This window comes from Eublepharis macularius, chromosome 12 (genome assembly GCF_028583425.1).
Source record: "Eublepharis macularius isolate TG4126 chromosome 12, MPM_Emac_v1.0, whole genome shotgun sequence".
Classification (NCBI taxonomy): domain Eukaryota; kingdom Metazoa; phylum Chordata; class Lepidosauria; order Squamata; family Eublepharidae; genus Eublepharis; species Eublepharis macularius.
The window spans coordinates 37101870-37119264 of NC_072801.1; the positions used below are offsets into that span (position 1 = coordinate 37101870).

General features: G+C 46.9%; 1 protein-coding gene across 6 annotated transcripts in view; it reads left to right on the forward strand.

Moving 5' to 3' along the window:
* GRB7 (growth factor receptor bound protein 7) overlaps window positions 1-17395 on the forward strand; it is a 75353-nt gene that overhangs the window by 49269 nt on the left and 8689 nt on the right. For all 6 annotated transcript variants that reach the window (XM_054995063.1, XM_054995064.1, XM_054995067.1 and 3 more), the window contains 7 exons: window positions 2056-2200; window positions 8672-8828; window positions 10710-10831; window positions 11702-11782; window positions 13790-13927; window positions 16384-16494; window positions 16963-17061. In XM_054995063.1, coding sequence (XP_054851038.1) covers window positions 2056-2200; window positions 8672-8828; window positions 10710-10831; window positions 11702-11782; window positions 13790-13927; window positions 16384-16494; window positions 16963-17061 — 853 coding nt within the window. The remainder of the gene's footprint in view (window positions 1-2055; window positions 2201-8671; window positions 8829-10709; window positions 10832-11701; window positions 11783-13789; window positions 13928-16383; window positions 16495-16962; window positions 17062-17395) is intronic.

The window sequence follows — 17395 nt, forward strand, 5'->3', positions numbered from 1 at the left end:
CATCCTTCACCTGTGGGCTTAGAAGGGTATAACTCTGCTTAGGACAGCACTGTAAATAAATCAATCACTGTTGTAAGACCTAGTTCAAGTGCTCCCTAAAAGCAGGGAAGGAAGGTGGGGATCTGGCAGTTTTTCTGTTACAGTTTTATACAACTCAGGAAGGGCATAGAGGCATCCATGGTTCTCCCTGCTCCATTTTATCCTCACAGTGACCCTGTGAGGTAAGTTAGATTGAGAGAGACAAAGAGAGCGAGTGTGACTGACCCATAATCGACCCTTGAACTTCCATGTCAGAATAGAGATATGAACATGGGTCTCCCATGCCTATTGGCACGTTACTTGCTACATTTCTGCTACATAATTGGGAATTGGATTTCTAGATTTCACTCATGTTGAAATTACGTAGTTCTGTTTGTTGGTGGTTCATGAGTCTTCCTTTGATTCACAGTGGTAGCAGGAGATCACTCCTCCTGGGTAATATACAAACTGCCCCTTAAGGTTAGGAAAGTTTTTGAATGGCCTTGTAGCTGTCAGACTGCATAAGAGGAAGGGCTTGGTACAGACATCCTAATCCAGGCATGTGCATTGGCGCCCTTGTGAAACGTTGCTTCAAGCAACATTTGCCGCCAATTTGGTGGCTCCTCCTCATATAAAACATCTGAGGAAGTTTCAAGGAAGACGCCAAAAAAGTATTGATAAGAACAATGGAATAGCTCCAGGTGTGTGGGGGGGGGGGGGGCGGCGGCGGCGGATTCTTCCATACATCCCTACGTGGAAAACGCCTGGTGTCATTCCATCCCCCAGCTGGCCTGATCAATATCTGGCTGCAAGACTGTCAGGGATTCTAGCTGCCCCACTCTGAGAGCCAAACAAGATGCAGGGAGAAATGATTGCATTTTTGTTTGGTTTAAAATGAAAAGCAGGCACAGGAAGAGGGGAGGAGAAATCAGATTAGTGTGGAGGAAGGGAAGGGTTTAACCCTTTCCCTCCTCCACAGTTATCCAGATGCAGATCATATTTGTTTCTCCTGTGAGGTGAGGGATTTGCATTGGGAAAATGGTAAAGGGGAAAGGGTTAAATGTCACTACTGATTCAAGGCTCTTCGGTTGTTTATACCTGAAAATAGGTGGGGGCAGCAACCCCTTTGGATAGTTCAGATCAGGATTTCACTGCACCATGTCTAATTTGACACTGAGCGCCCTACTAAGATAAATCTGCATACCTAACCTCATTCAGCTGCCAGTTTAGTTGCATCCCTGTACAGCCCTTCTTTCTCTGTCACTGCCATACACATGTTCAGGTTGTTATCCATCAGGCAGATTTTCAGACTAATTCCCTGTATACAATGTACATTAGGAGTGAAAGGCAAATAGTGTCAGGGCAATGATTAGCTTGCAGCATTGTGGCAAAATGGAACAGAGCAAGATTCCCAGTGTGATGGTGGCAAGAGAGCACAGGGCTGAATGCAGGAGGGAAATGAAATGCCCAGCCACATCTTCAGCCATAAACAGGGATGCATAGATGTTGTAACTCTGGGCAGCAAAGAAAAAATGCAAAAAGTCGGCCTTAGATGCAGAGTTCAGCTTCCCAGCAATCTCTGGGTTGATCTTAACAAGATTTTGGATCCTATTACTGTAAAGATATGCTTGTCAGTGTGTGGTCCATGTTTGCTGGAATTTCAGACACCAGAGCGGTGGCTAAATGAGATTCCTAGTGGGTAGTTGGGGGAGGCTTTGGTGCTTTTCAAGTAGCTCTTTGTTCCCCACCAGGAACAGCAGAACCAGAATAAATCACGCAAGGTAAGAGAAATGAAGCATTAATGCACAATTTACTCAGATCACAGGATTCTTGAATGGAGAGACAACACAGAATTGGGATTGCCAAGTGACAAAACATTTAATATTTTTATTGTTGAGGATATTCAACCCTGAATCTCTAGCATAAATGACCTGTTTTCTGACATGCTAACCTAGAAATTCCACCATACCCTTGTTCCAGGCCTTCAGCATCTCCCTCCTTTCTGATAAACTTTCCAATGTCCTTCTTTCCTCCTAGAAAACCAAAGGAGGAGGAGGAGCCACGGGCCTTGTCTCTGCCCTGCATCCCCAACCCCTTCCCAGAGCTCTGCAGCCCCTCCAATTCGCCCATCCTCAGCAACTCCTCCCTGGGGTCAGGTTCACAGCGAGAAGGCGGCTCTCATGTAAGTGCATTCCTTTGTATTTGAGTCAGACAGAGATCAGGTCAGAGAATTGTTTGAACTCAGGACTTAACTCTGAAGCTCATTTTTTTCCAGTGCTGGTGGGGGAGGCTGGAGGATATGAAACGCATGATCAGTCAAAGGATCTTTCTGGAAAGTAATGCTTTTCCTTCACTTTGCAAAGCTTTGAGATCAGGAGTAGAGGCTTGACGATCCCCACCTCCACCCCAGCCAGGGTGTCCTTGCAATATATCTGCCTGATACAACACGTGAGAATTGGGCCTTGCTCAGAGAAAGTTAGTGGAGGAGAGCTGGATGAACAGAGACTCCAATCACCTGCTTCAGACTATTAGGCAAGAGCTGATTATGGGGCAGTCCTGGAGGCAGATTATGGGGCAGTAGACTTCAAGAGGTTCCAGGCGACGCTGGAAAGCCCCCAATGGGATGGTGGAATCACAACTCTGCTCCTCATTACAGAAACCCCAAAGCCACAGGCCCTGAGCTTGGAGGAAGCTAGTCTTACCCTGTCAGCTGAAAAAAAAAATCAGCTTCTTCTTCTCACCCTGTTTATTTAGGGAGCAGGGGAAACTGTTTATAACTGGGCAGACCCTTAAAGAGGGAACATATTCTCTTCCCTACTCCACATACGGTGCAGCAGTGGAGGAAGCAAAGTTCATCTTGCCCAGGGCAGCCAGATACCTCCAGCTAGACTTGTGCCAGGCCTTGATTTCTCCTCAGAGCTGGGAAGTAAACCAAGGTGTCTTGGCTTCTTAGGGTACCCTGATGTTCTCCTTCACTTCTCCCCCTCCCATCCTCCCAGACAGAAAAACCTTAGAATTACAGTTTAAGGATCTAAACTTGCTGGGCATGAGAGGGTGAGGCTGGTTGCCACGGGGACTGTTGCTAAGGCTCCCAGGTTTTGTTTGGCCAGCTTGTGGGCCTCCACTGAGAGCCTGTAATTATGGCACGGGAGGTTTCCAGAAGCCTTGGAAGTGTTTCAACCCACCTGATGCCTCTCAGGGCCCAAGACAGATGCTTCACCCACACCTTCCACTCTCTGATGGAGGAAAACAAGAGATGCTCATTTTGCATTTATGGTAAACAAAAAGAATGACCTAGATCAGGCAGCTAAGAGAGGAAGGAGCCTCCCTGCTGCCTACAAAATCCATTTAGGTTGGGGAAGGTACAGTCCAAAGCAGATCTTCCTCAGCCTCCTGAAAACATGTTTCTCTCATTGGACAGAACTTCCTTTTTTGAATGCTGAAGGCCAAACTTGACCTGATGGGTGCAGGACCCATTTGTAGATTCCTGCATGTCTAAAAGGCAGGTCTAAAACAGAAGGTGCAGGCAGGTGAGAGGAGGCCCTTTGCCCCAGCCTACTTCCTTCTGGTATTGGCTTGGCCTAATTTGGAGCAGGACTGCAGTACTTGGGGAGACATGGATTGCCCCCCCCCCCGGCACCGCTTTCCCAACCTGAAATGGTCCTGGGGAGCTACTATTTTCCTCCTTAGCAAAACATACATGTAGTTCATCAGTACATGCAAGTTTCCCCAGTGGACACGTAGCAGCTCCCTGAGTAGGTACAGAAAATGATGCAGGGGAGAAGCTTAAGCCCTGTTTCCCATTCCCCACAATCCCAATCTAAATTGAGCCACCGTGAGCCTGTGAACTAAGTTCTGAACATGGAACCAGAGCACATCTGGTCAACAGAACTCATGGCAGGCATGTGAGAGGGATATGAGAACTTTGTAGCATGTGAATTGGTCCTCGGCCTTGTAGAAACTGCAGGACAGGGAGCACAGCCAGTATAACTGTGTGCCTCTTTCTTCTGAGTGCTGCTTCCTTCATTTCTGGGTTCCTACTAACTTTTTACAAAACATAACAGCAACAGACATCATCTGGTCACAGCCTAAAACAGACTGTGTTTTGCAAGCCAAATAGCAGCAATAGTAATTGCAATAATAAAATAATTGAACCATGTTGAAAATGGGATAACATACAGTTAGTGTTTCATGTGAAACAATAGGGGCACCGCACAGGCAAGGATTTTAGGGGTTGGTGATGGTGATGGTAGAAATACCATTTTCTCCCTCCACTGCAGGTTGAGGCTCACATCCCCCCTCTTCCTGCTTCCTGCCAGTTTTTGCATACTGGGTTTGAGTTGCTGTAGCAACCCCAAATGCCACTTGAACCCAGATGATTTGGGTTTTGTAACATTTGCACATGTGCAGTCCTCACTATTAACTTTGGGGGGCTTAAACCCCCCAAACCAGATTTTATTTTTAAAGTAAGATTGTTCTGCAAACCTGGGTTTTCCCTTGAGTTTACAAAACCCTGAATGACCATTGGGGCATGGATTTGTCTATTTGCACAGGAGCAGTTTTCAGGATTAGATCTAGCAATAGTAAAAAATATATGGGGCTAGAACGGGAAGGGGAAGAGGGTGAATAATGAATACTTTGAAACATTGTTTTGAAAGCAACTGCGGGGAGGGGGCACAATAAGTTGGGTGCCAGTGCCCTGTAAGATGTCTACACTCTCCTAGCCATCAAGCAGCACGGGAGGTTACTGGCTTACCCTCCTGGTCCCATGCTTCTGCCTGCTGGGTGCAGAAGGCCATGATGAGTGTACTTTGCTTGGGGTGGCAGAATTCCTCGAATTGGCCCTGGCCTCATACTTGCAAAAGTGGAGGAGATATTAAGCTGCTTCCTGATCCAGCAGTACTGATCTGCACAGAGAACAGATTGGACAAAAGCACCTGCTGGAAACAGTTGCCTCCAACACAATTCCTTTCATCTTTTGTAGGGAAGAGGTTAATAACTCCCAAGCTCCTAATCTTGAGAAGGGGGATGATTACAGGCCCATTCTAGGAAAAGCCCTTGTCCGTCAGCCTGTCTGGTATTTTGAGGCTCTTAGAACTCTCCGCCAATTTCTAGCTTTACTGGCGGCACAGACTTGAGATTACCCTGGAAGGTGTTTATGTGAAGTATGACATCGAAACTGTAGCCTTGCCTTTCATCTTGGGTGAGGTGGGAGGGCTCCTGAGAGGGGGACCTTCTAATCTCTCTCCTGGGATTTGAGCCAGGGTGGCTTGTGCTATTCAGGGAGCCTTTTTTAAGAAGACCAATGACTTTCCCACACTTTCCCCCCTCCTTCCAGCGTGTCAGTTTTCCCTTCCAAAGTTTCATCAAGGATGGAAAGAGCTGACTCAAGGTTTGGCCATGTGTATACAGGGACAGCCCTCCAACTTTGTTTTGGGAAAATGGATGGGTAGAGGCTCCGTTGGTCCTGCAAACCACTTTCCTTGGGATCGGGAGGTGGTTGGCATCAGGCTTGTGGCCCACCACTCCTAAAGCAGCCCCTGCCAGCCATGGACGGTGGCCCAGTGGAGGCTCGGAAAACCTTCCGTTTCCATTACCTGCTTGGGGTGGTTGCTGACGCTCAGGCAAGCTATGATAGATGGGGCTGCCTTTGGCTTGGAGCATTGCCTCTGTGTGTACGGTGGGCCTGCTCTGAACTGGGAGAATAAAGAACAGTCATGTTTCAGCACTTGTCTGCAGCTATGTTGTCATTTTTTTTAAAGGAATACAAATCTTAATTGTACCTTTTATAAGATAAATTAGCCTGCCATTTTATAGTTTACAGCTTGACAGTTCTTCCTGCAACCCAGCCACATGGAGCCACCTGCCGCTTCCTTCAAAACCTGCCTAGTTGGTGAAGCTTATAGTTCAACAGTTGTCCTCTGCTTTCCTCTCTGAAACAAAGTACTACACATGTGTTTGCATTCTTCCCTTGCTATCCTTGATTCTCCCATTCTACTCTCTTGTGCATTTAGATGAAGGACCCCCCCCTCTCGCTCCCACATATGCTACTCTATAAAGCACCTGGTATTCTGATCATGTGGTACAAATAAACTGCTTGTTTGGGGACATGGTGTGGAGCAAGCAACACAGGGCCATTTAGCAGTGCAAACAGAAAGCAGAAAGTGGGCTGTGCAGGACTACAGTATCTGTCTGTGCATGCATGTGTTGGGGGTGTCTGTGGCTAGATGCTGGCCAAGTGAGCTACTCCCCCACAAGTCCTGTTTCGCTTCTCAGCCTGCGAAGATTCCTTGGGGACATGGAGCTCTGTCACTTGTCTGTCCAAAGTCCAGCAGCTCTCTTCTTCCCCATGAGCCCCTGCCCTTGATGGATGGGGTCTAGTTCCAGGTAGTGCCAGCTGCAGTTTATACTCCTGTCTGCCTGCCAGGTCAACCAGTCTTCTGTGACCTCCATTTCTGGGAAAAAGAAATGGCCCCTGACCATCCTTGGGATTCTTTGTCAGACTCTCTCTCTCTCTCTCTCTCTCTCTCTCTCTCTCTCTCTCTCTCTCTCTCTCTCTCTGTGTGTGTGTGGTGTGTGTGTGTGTGTGTGTGTGTGTGTGTGAGAGAGAGAGAGAGAGAGAGAGAGAGAGAGAGAGAGAGAGATTATAGATCTGCTCCTGGGTTGCAGAGTCAGGCATCTCTCTCAAATGTGGATCCCAGCCCTGACCTTTGCAGTATTAACATGCTGGCAAGGCCAATTCAGTCATTACAAAGTACATAGATTTGGGTCCTAGGGTGTATAGTAGTTAGAGATAAATTGCTGGTTCTCATCAATTCCCATCCATGCCATGCAATGCCCAATTCAAATAACAACCATGGCACATGAAGAGACCTGTTTATCTCTCCCCTCCCCATGCCATTGGGTTTCCCCAACAAATAGCAACTCCTTGGGGGCCATTTCTGGTGTACGGAATGGTGTGAGGGAGAAGGCCAATGCCTCTTCTTCGCGTGCATCACGGTCTGAATCGGGTACCACGCACACAGGAATTGAAGAGAACTCACAACACATGTCTGACTGTTCCACAGGGTGGGGACCACATAGCTAATCTGTGTTTTCCATAATCTTTTTGTAGACACCCACATAAGATTTACTTCAGTTTAACTTCTCATTTCACAGTGCTGCAGAGAACAGGTGTACTCAGACTCCATCTGGGAGGCTTATCCCAGCCCCTTACAGATCCGTGGGGTCACCAACAACCTGGAGTGGGGAAAAAAATCTTCTGCCCCTTTAATAGAGTTTTAATGGGATGTTGTCTTCAAGGTGGTGTTTACCTCTGTGCGATGAAAAGCTTCAACTGCCGATTTCCACACATGAAGCCTCCATTAAAAAGAAAGGGCATTTTTTTCTCCAGGCCTGTTGGCAGCTCTACAGGTCAGGGCTGTTGCAGCTGTTCCAACGAACCAGGAGTAAGGGGCACCTAGGAAGAAAGGGTTGCCTCAGAGCCCATGTTAGTAGCCCACCCAGGTGTTGAAAAACTAGGCAGGCCCCATTAGGAAACCCTTCAACTGAGTGAGCTGGAGGCAGAAAAGGAATTCAATTTTTTAATTCCTACCTCCCCTGATTTTTTTCAAAATGGATGGGGGACTTCTGCAGCACCCTGATAATTTTTCATGTAACCTGAGTGGGGGGAAAAGAAAAAAAGTGGGTTGGGAACCTTCTGAAATTGCTGCCGTTTAGAGAGATATCTGGCCATATAACTCCAGTGCCTCAAGTGACCTGATGTGTGTCTGCTGTGGTTGGACAATCAGGCATTCCACCGCCTTTGAAGGACCCACAGCCTCTGTCAGAAGACTCAGAACTTAATGTGAACCAGGGCCCAGCACCAGAGCCTGCTTCCAATGCCAAGGCCATGTGAGAATGATTGTTACAAGGACGATGCATTGATGAACGTGCAGAGTGTATTCCCCCCCCCCCCCCATACCATCAGGCAATCACAAATGGAGCAGGAAATTTTGGAAATTCAGTACTGTGCTGATTGTCAGGCATTAACGCACTTCAGTGTGGCTTACATAATTGGTTGACTCCCTCTTGTGGAACTGTTGGGTCACAGCAACACTCATAATCACAGACCATACAGAACTCTGCAGAGTTTGATCTGTGATTGCTCTTTCAGAGCTGCAAAGCCACCACTCAGTTTTGCAGGCGGAGGGACTTGCACATGTGAAGAGGACCTCAGGATCCTTTGACTAGGCAGAAGAGAGTTTCTGCAATGAGGATGCTCACCAAGAATGCCTATTGTTTGCAGTCCAGTCTCAGAGGCCATCAAGAGATATCTGTGGTGTGCTGGATTAAACCATACATTTACCATTCGAAACATTTAAAAAAGCAGCATACAGGCAGGGGATTTGAGACTGATAAAAGGAAATATATCACACAATGTTTAGTTGATGGTGATATGGTGATATGCTAGTGGCCTAGGTAGTTTTGAAAGGCTTTAAAATGGGTGGAGGCTCAGTCTTCCGGTAGCTGTCCTAATTGCATTAAATGGTCTGACCTGGCAAGGCTTTTCTCAGGGGCTGTTCCCATAACTTCATTCTTGGAGGACGGAGCCAGGTTTTGATTACACTGATAATGCAACTTCCTTCCACCTCTCTCTGTCTTCTTCCTGCAGGTGGTCAAGGTCTACAGTGAAGATGGCACTTGCCGCTCACTGGAGGTCACGGCGGGTACCACAGCTCGCCACGTATGTGAGATGCTGGTACAGAAAACCCACGCTTTGCACGACGACTGCTGGTCCCTCGTTGAGGTCTATCAACACTTAGCTCTAGGTGAGGAGGGAAGAGAGCTCTCTAAATGAGGTTGGAGTAGTGGGGGCGAGGTATGGCTGTAGTTATGTTAGAAATCACAGAACTTATACATCCGCCTTTCTCCTGAGCATCTCAGAGTTGCGCAGGATCCTGTGACTCATCTAACTCCACTCTGTTTTGGTAAATTGAGGCAGAGTAACTCGAGAGGCAGGTTACTTTAAAACAGACAGGGCAAGGAAGATGTCAAAACAAGTCAATAAACAAACTGTTGCTCCTCTGTAGGGTTTCTAACAGGCCTGGAGAAAAATGTCCTGTAGAGGCTTAATTTATGAATAATGGGCTGTTGGAGCTTTACACAGCATGGAGTTAAACAAGATTCGTATTAATCATCTAATATTAATCATCTAGTCATGTCCAGAGCTATCCCAGAGATACAAAAATTGCCTTCCTGGATCAAACCAACAAAACTGACTAGTCCAGAACTGTGTATTTCTAAGGCCTTGCCCTTCCTTGTGCCATTCTAGCTTTTTTGCCTCCTAGATACACTAGTTTTCTATATACAGGATTATTTTGTTTGAAAGAGCAGTTAATCATGTGGGCCTGAACCTGTAGTCTGAAGTGGTATAGCCCAAATATAGGTTGATCCCCCCTCTGAGGGGGTGGCAACCAGCAGCACTGAGATTCTTCTAGGAAGCTTACAAGGGAACAACTTGGCTCTATTGCTTGCCTCCCATGTCTGATACTCAAAGGTGTCCTCCTGGCCTTTGAAAATGGAGGATACATTCTTAGGGTCTCAGCTGAGACATTATTCAAAACCATGGCTTAATTTAGCTAACTACGACTAGTTGTTGTCTGGATGAAGGCTCATTTGCTTTTTTAAAAAAAATGTGTTTACTGCCTCCCCAGAGACCTGTTTGAAGTGGCTTCTGTGCTATGGTTAGCTAGGGTCTGTCAAACTCGGCTCAGCAAACACAGTTTGAAATTGGTTTATTAACCACAGCTATGCTGCAATTATATGCAGAGCTACTGTGGTCTCTAGTCCCATTGATATCAGGGGACTTAAACGGGAGTAACTCAGCATGGGAGTGCACTATTCACCTTAATTATAGTCTCTCATGATGTACAAATATAGACATATTGGCTGTTTCCCCAGCTTGTTCCCCAGTGCCATCTTCCCCGGCTACAGGACAAAGGTGATGAAACCACCATTCACCTGAGGCAAATCCAAGATTTGAATCATTAGTGTTTTCGTTTCATGTTATGTCTGGATCCAACCCAGTCATACTAGATGAGGCAGAGATCACATATCATCATCAGTCTTCCAAAGCCAGATTCCAGTCTTGGCCATGCAAGGGGGAGGTTTAACCCTTCCACCCCCACACATTTTCACTAATCAAGAAAAAAATATATAGGTGCCTTTTCCTTACAGGGCTGCAACATGTATATGTCTGCATGCATATAAATAGACTGCACCCAATCAGTTTTTCTCCAAGGGAAATAGGCCACAGGAGTGCTAAAAGGCTATGCTGTGGATCATGGGACCTCTGTGGAAAAAAGCCATGTGGGATGGGGCAGTAATAAGGAGGAAAACTGGGGGAGTAAAAAAGCTGGTTGGATCCAGCCCCACATTTATTTTGGGTTAGATAAGCAAAATTTTGTGAGGATGGAACCCCAATCCAAAATGGGACAAAGCACAGCTGTGATTTGCCTTTGAAAGTCACTGGAGAGATCCAGTCACAAATCTCCTTGATGCTCACCTGTTTTTTCAATCCTAGTTGCCATTTTTAATGGACATTGATTCTTCTTCCTCCCCTCCCTTTATGTGACAGTTTGAATGGGGGAAAGGGCTGCTAGGGAGATTCTGATGCTCTACAAACTCTTCTCTCTGCTCTGCTTCCCTAGAGCGGTGCCTGGAAGACCATGAGTCTGTGGTGGAGGTCCAGGCCACATGGCCTGTTGGGGGTGATAGCAGGTTTGTCTTCCGGAAGAACTATGCAAAGTACGAGCTGTTCAAGAGCTCACCGGTAAGTGGCATGGACCATAAAGCCTGAAGGGGTAATGATTACTTTTCCTCATTTTGATGTGGGAACTGCCTGATTCTCCTAGTTCTTCAAGTAGAAGATTGAACTTCTGTTAGTATATGTGCAACAGATTCTCATTCCCTACACCTTAGTTTAGTAAAATTGGCATGTTTTACTTTAGAACTGCTGCCTTAAGTCCTGAACCCAATTTCGGCAAAGTTCTGCAGAGTTCTTGGGCTTCTTACACTTCTGTATTACAAAATGATATATCCACAGCTTTCAACAATATTTCCTACATTTTGTTTTATTTACTTCATTTCTAGTCTGCCTTTCTTGCCGAGACTCAGGGTGGATTATACATCTTTAAAACAATGCAGTAAGAACAGTATAATACATGCAATAAACAATGCAATAAAACTGCCTAGAATTTTTTTTTATCATTAAACAAGAGTTACATGCTCCTAAGCCAATTTACTTCAAAGGGTGTAACTCTCATTATGATGGCATTATAAAACTACTACTCTGTTCCCTTTATAAAAATGCCCTCCTGAACAATTCAATCTTACACATTCCACAGACTGATAAAAAAACATGGCAGCCTTCCTGACTTTTTCAGGTAGGCTATTCTACCAAGTGGGACACTCAACAGAGAATGCTTGGCTATGGGCAGCTGCTGATTTTACCCTCCCTCCCCCCTTTAATAATTTGGAAGTCAATGATGGGTTTGTATCTGTTTTATATAAGACTTTTTAGCATTATTAGCCATAAGGATCGGTATCAAATTCTATACCTGGGGAAAACACACTTTGAAGCCTGCTGTTCTGTATCTTAGTTTGGGCTGAAAGGCTCTCTTTTGTTTCTGCCCCATTGCAGCAGTCACTGTTCCCGGAAGCCATGGTCTCCAGCTGCCTGGATGCAGCCAACAAAGGCATGTCCCATTCAGAACTCATCCAGGTATTTGCTTCCTCTTCTCATTCTGCCCTTTCAGCCTTACTCCCATTCCTGGGTCTCCGTTCATCCAAAAGGAGCAAATGCAGCTCTTGGGACTCAGTCAGTGTGGAATGGTTGGCAGTCCAAAGATGTTGACCAGAGCACTGCCTTGCCTTACACCTTAGCTCCTTGCTGTTTCCTATCAGGGCTTCAGGGACACCTAAGTAGCCAGTAAGCAAAGGCCAAACCACTTAGAGGTGCCTCTCCACTTCATATATGCAGCATTTTTGTAGGAAATGATAAAGAAGGTGGGTTTGTTTGGCTTAGAAACAAAGTCAGGAAAGGGGGAGATTTAATAGAGGCCTGCTTCCATATGGGGATTTTCCCCCTTGTGGACAGCAAAAAGCCCCTCAATTTAAAGAGAATGTCCACATGATATTGGGCTCGTTCTAAGCATCACTAGTGGCATTCCTGGGTCTTTTGTTTTAAAAAATTAACCTGTGATCTGATTTGAAGGGGATTCTTTGTTGTGACTGCAGGGGCACATTTCCCCACCACTACCTTAGCCCTTTTTCTTTATCACTGCCAAGCCACGCTGTAACACTGCACTGCAGCTTGGCTGGGAAAAAAGAAAGGGTGGGTGGATTCTGTGCTCTGGGGTGGCCCATTGGACCTGTCCTTTTGCAGCAAGTCAGAAATGGTATGGGGGGTGTAGACTCCTTTCCTGGCTTGCTTGCTGATGGTGCCATGATGGGACACGATTATATGTTGGTGCCACTGAGCTTTCTAAAATGATGAACCACGTGGGGAGAAGTGTTTTCCTCTCTCGGTCTTTCAACGGTTAGTGACTGGCAGCCATTCCAGACAAAGGCAATTAATGTAAGGAATTAATTGCCACAAAACTTATGATTCTGGCTGTTCACTTAGAAGGCTTTAAAAGGAGTTGGATGACTCTCTGGAGTCTGATAGTCCTGACAGTTAAATGGGACACCCACACCCACCACCCCATGGTCAGCGCTGGTGTGATTTAGCAGACCAGACACCAGAGACAAGTAACACAGAAAAACTTTCCCACGGGTAGAAACAGAGTCCTGAGCCCTCACAGTAGTTCTCTGTAGTAGGTTGGGGGAGTCACTGGTTCAGGTTCATTACTGAGTTGGATTATGAATCAAGACTTCACTGGTTCGGGTCAGCTCTGTAAGCAGCAGCAATTGCCGGGGCGGCCACCGGCCACAAAATGAGTCTCAAACTACATGTAACTTTTTTAGTGGGCTGGGGTTCTCCCAACTGGACTCTTTCCCCACAGCCACATGGCAGCTGCTGGGAACTTATTTCCCCAAGTGTCACAGGGGCCTATGTAAATTGGGACCACAGCACCAGGGAGGAGGAGCCTCTGCCTCCCCCTCTGCCCTTGTGCCACTTTCCTGAGCTAAAGCAACCCCTGGAGGGCATTATTTGGCCTTTGTGGGGCAGCATGTGCACTGAATACTATACATACCGCCCTGCAATGGGGCAACAAGCATCTCTCCTATGTTAAAAGGTCACATCTAGATTGAGCCTGAGGCCAGGGCCACTTGGTTTGGCTTGCTCCTGAGCCATTTTGATGGCCCAGTCCACACCTCTTTAAGGAGCAAGGGAAAGATCTTTCTTCTTCCCTTGGGACCACATCCCCACATTTCTAAAGCACAGACCACAAGGAATCCCTTAAAGGAAAGAGAAGAGCAGGTTGTTGTCAGCTATTTTTCGCTGTTAACATTTCCCCGTTGCAACTGTTTTCTGATGTTTTGATTTTATGCAATCCTAAACAGCGTTACAGCTGATAAATTGGTTGAAGGTAACTCTACAAAGGATTGCGCTGCAGTTCTATGTATTAATTTTATCATGCTAAATTTGTAAATGTTTCTAACATGTTATTGACCTCTGGTGCCATTTACGTAGTGGAAAAACAGGATGCTTTTAGTAATCAAGATAGAGCTGCTAGTGGAACTGTTAATGCTGTTTTTTCTTTCTTTTCTTTGCTCCATCATTCAGAATGTACTGAATTCCGGAAGCTGCCCTGAAATCCAAGGGTTCTTGCATATGAAGGAAGTTGGGCGCAAAGTGTGGAAAAGGTTTTACTTCTCCCTGCGGCGCTCCGGGCTCTATTACTCAACAAAAGGCACATCAAAAGTAAGGGGATTGGAGGCAGGCAGGTAGAGGTGTATTTCTGTTCATGTGGGAGCCAGGCTTCTACTTCCTTCTTCCTTCTGGCCACAGTTTTGTCTGTCATCTTTCTACAGTTTTAGTCATTTCCTTGGCTACTTCCACACTGACATTTTGTTCTACATGGCTTCATTACAGCACTGCTGTTTGGGGAACATTCACATGATGTCATCTTCTCTTTGCTCTGCTTCTGTGCCTGTCCCTCACTTTGCTCCAATATATTCCATACCTGGTTTGGTATAATCTTTTTGGAAAGATGGTAGTCAAAGTTTTGTGTGGAGGGGACAGGCACATTTTTATAGGTTCTGTTCACATTGATGCCCTTTCTTTTAAACCTCAGTCCTCACAGCTGCCAATCTCTTCCTCACTGGGGGGCTTTCCCCAGGCTATTTAAGTAATCAGTAATAGCTAGGTTACTATAACATTATCCTACGATATAAAAGAGTAAGTGTGTTCCAGATGACTCACTTCCTACCCTGGGGCACCACCAGAGGGTGCTGCTGCAGAGGGAAGCCCAGGTGAGGCAGCCTGTCCCTCCAGAGAGCACATCACAGTGGGAAACCAAGCCCAGGATTAGGAAGGGAGCAGGTGGCAATGCCTGCCTCCCGAATTCACCCAGCTGGGATCAGGAGCGTAGCAGGTGGAAATGCCTGTCCTCCCTTCACTCAGCTGGAATCAGGAGCAGAGTAGGTGGCAATGCCCCCCCCGCCATCACCCAGTTGGGAACAGGAGTGAAGCAGGTGAAAATGTCTGCCTCCTTCATCTGGCTGGGATCAGGAGTGGAGCAGGTGGCACTGCCCGCCCCCTATTCTCACCGAGGCAGGATCAGGCGAGGAGCAGGAGGCAATGCCTGCTCCCCCCCTTCACCCAGCCAGGATAAGGAGCAGAGCAGATGCCAATGCCCGCCCCCGCCATCACCCACTTGGTATTGGGAGCAGAGCAGGTGGCAAAACCCGCCCCCCCCCCAGCTGGAATCAGGTGTGGAGCAGGAGGTAATGCCCGCTCCTCCTTCACTCGGCTGGGATCAGGAGCAGAGCAGATGGAAATGCTGGCCCCTGCCTTCACCTGGCCAGGATCAGACACAGAGAAGGAGGCAATGCCCTCCCCTCCTTCACCTGGCCAGGAGCAGAGCAGGCAGCAATGCCACCACCCCCCCACTTTCACCTGGCTGGGATCAGGCACAGAGTAGGAGGCAAACACTGCCCCCCTTCACCTGGCCAGGATCCAGTGCAGAGCAGGCGGCAATGCCCACCCCTCTTCACTCAGCTATTGTCAGGTGAGGAGCACATTGCAATGCACATCCCCCCTTCACCCTGCCAGGATCAGGCACAGAGCAGGTGACAATGCCCGCCCCCTCTTCACCCAGTCGGAATCAGAAGTGGAGCAGGTGGCAATACCTGCCCCCTGCCTTCACTGGCTGGGATCATGAGTGGAGCATGAGGCAATGCCCACCCCCCTTCATCTGGTTGGGATCAGGTATGGAGCAGGAGTTAATGCCCTCCCCCGCCTTCACCCTACTGGGATCAAGCGTGTAGCAAGTGGCAATGCCTGCCTGAACCTTCACCTGGCAAGGATCAGGAGCAGAGGAAGTGTCAATGACCTCCCCCCCCCACACCGCCTTCATCCAGCCAGGATCAGGCATGGAGCAGGAAGCAATGCCTGCTCCCCCCTTCACCCAGCTAGAATCAGTCACAGAGGAGGAGGCAATGCCTGCCTGCCCACCCTCACCTTTCTAGAGCCTGTTGTATTTTTCCCTCAATGGGCTTTGTTGCTAGTAATATTATAATGATCTATTGCAACAATGTATCAGTTCCCAGTGTTTTTTCTTTTTTTAGGGTGAATTTAGGGTGAAAGTGTGAATTTGGAGGAAATAGTAAATAGATCATTATAACATATCTATAGCAGTATGCTTATTTTGTTTTTAATAAAAAGCCTGAAAAAGCCCTCCATTGGCAGGGGAAATTGTGGCTGTGGGGTGGGGAATGGTGAAGCAAAGAAAATGGTTCCAACATGGGCAGGACCTGCCAAACTGCATAGCTTCCCATCCATATGACATGCTTTGACTGTTATCTTCCTCAAAAGATTATATAAAATCAGAGTCGGGAAAGATCACAGCAGAAAAGACATCTTTCCCATTATCTCTTCACAATGATAGAGGCTAGAGACTTACTTTTTAAAAATGAAAACTGGGATTAGGAGATAGAGAGGTTGATAATGCAAGGGATATGTCAATTGCCATGTTTTGGGGAAAAAACCTCTGCTGGGGCACGGGAGCAGCAGCAACAGAAGGAAGACAGAAAACCTATGGCCACATGGAGCAGCCCAGGTCCTCGCCAAAAATCTGGGACAAAAGTGAAGGGGTAACATCTCACACTTTGGGGGACAACCTTACCTGTTGCCTCTTCCTGTCTTTCCCATGCCAGGACCCTCGGCATCTGCAGTACTGTGTGGACGTGAATGAATCCAATGTCTACTACATCACTCAGGGCAAAAAGCAGTACAACCCCCCCAATGAATATGGTTTCTGCATTAAGGTAAGAAGGGAAAGTAGTGCCGCCCAATGGGGTCCATCCTTAACTGTGCTTCAAATACCTCTGGTAAAAGCAAACAATCAGATGGATTAGACAGGAACCAAAATCAAACTCCATTTGGTCTTTCAAGACAATTAAGGCTGGAGAATATCCTAAATAAGGACAATTAAGGCTGGGGGATATCCTCATTTTAAACTGAAGGTGTGGGTTATCTGAACCTAGATAAAAATCTAGGCAATGTGCCAATGTTTCCCAAAGTTCTAATGGGTGATGGCTGCTTGCCCCCCTCTCCAAATTAAAACTGGAAGCAGATCTCACTGTTATACTTTCATTGCTATGAGCCAAACGTTAGCCATTGAACATGGGAAGCAATACCACAGTACTCATGCAAAATGCTGGCATTTTTCAGAAATGAGATAGGCAATATTGTGCCATCTTTATCCTTCTTGATTTCATCTCTTTGTTCCACAGCCCTTCAAAGCACGCAGTGGGGTCAAAGGTCTGAAGCTCTTCTGCAGCGAAGATGAGCAAAGCCGCACATGTTGGATGGCTGCCTTCCGCCTATTCAAGGTGCTGGTCCACTGAATCCTAGCCTCCTGTCCCACCCTTTGGCTGTTGTCTCTCTTTAAGCCCTCTGTTTGAGAATAGGGAAATAAGGGTGATGCCCAATCCAAATTGCCTTCGTGCTCATATGACAATGAAAACCTAAGTAGTTATTTCCTTCTCAGTCCGTTGAAGCCTGTGGATTTTGAGGGCTGTGACTCTGCTTAGAACTACATTGCAAAGCACTCAGCAAACTGTTTCACATGACAGCTCTAGATGCCCTCCTTTAACAGCCTCTAGCAATCTCCTACTGTAAAAAACAGTTGTGCTGTCACTGTTTCAGGCCTCTGGACTCTTAAAA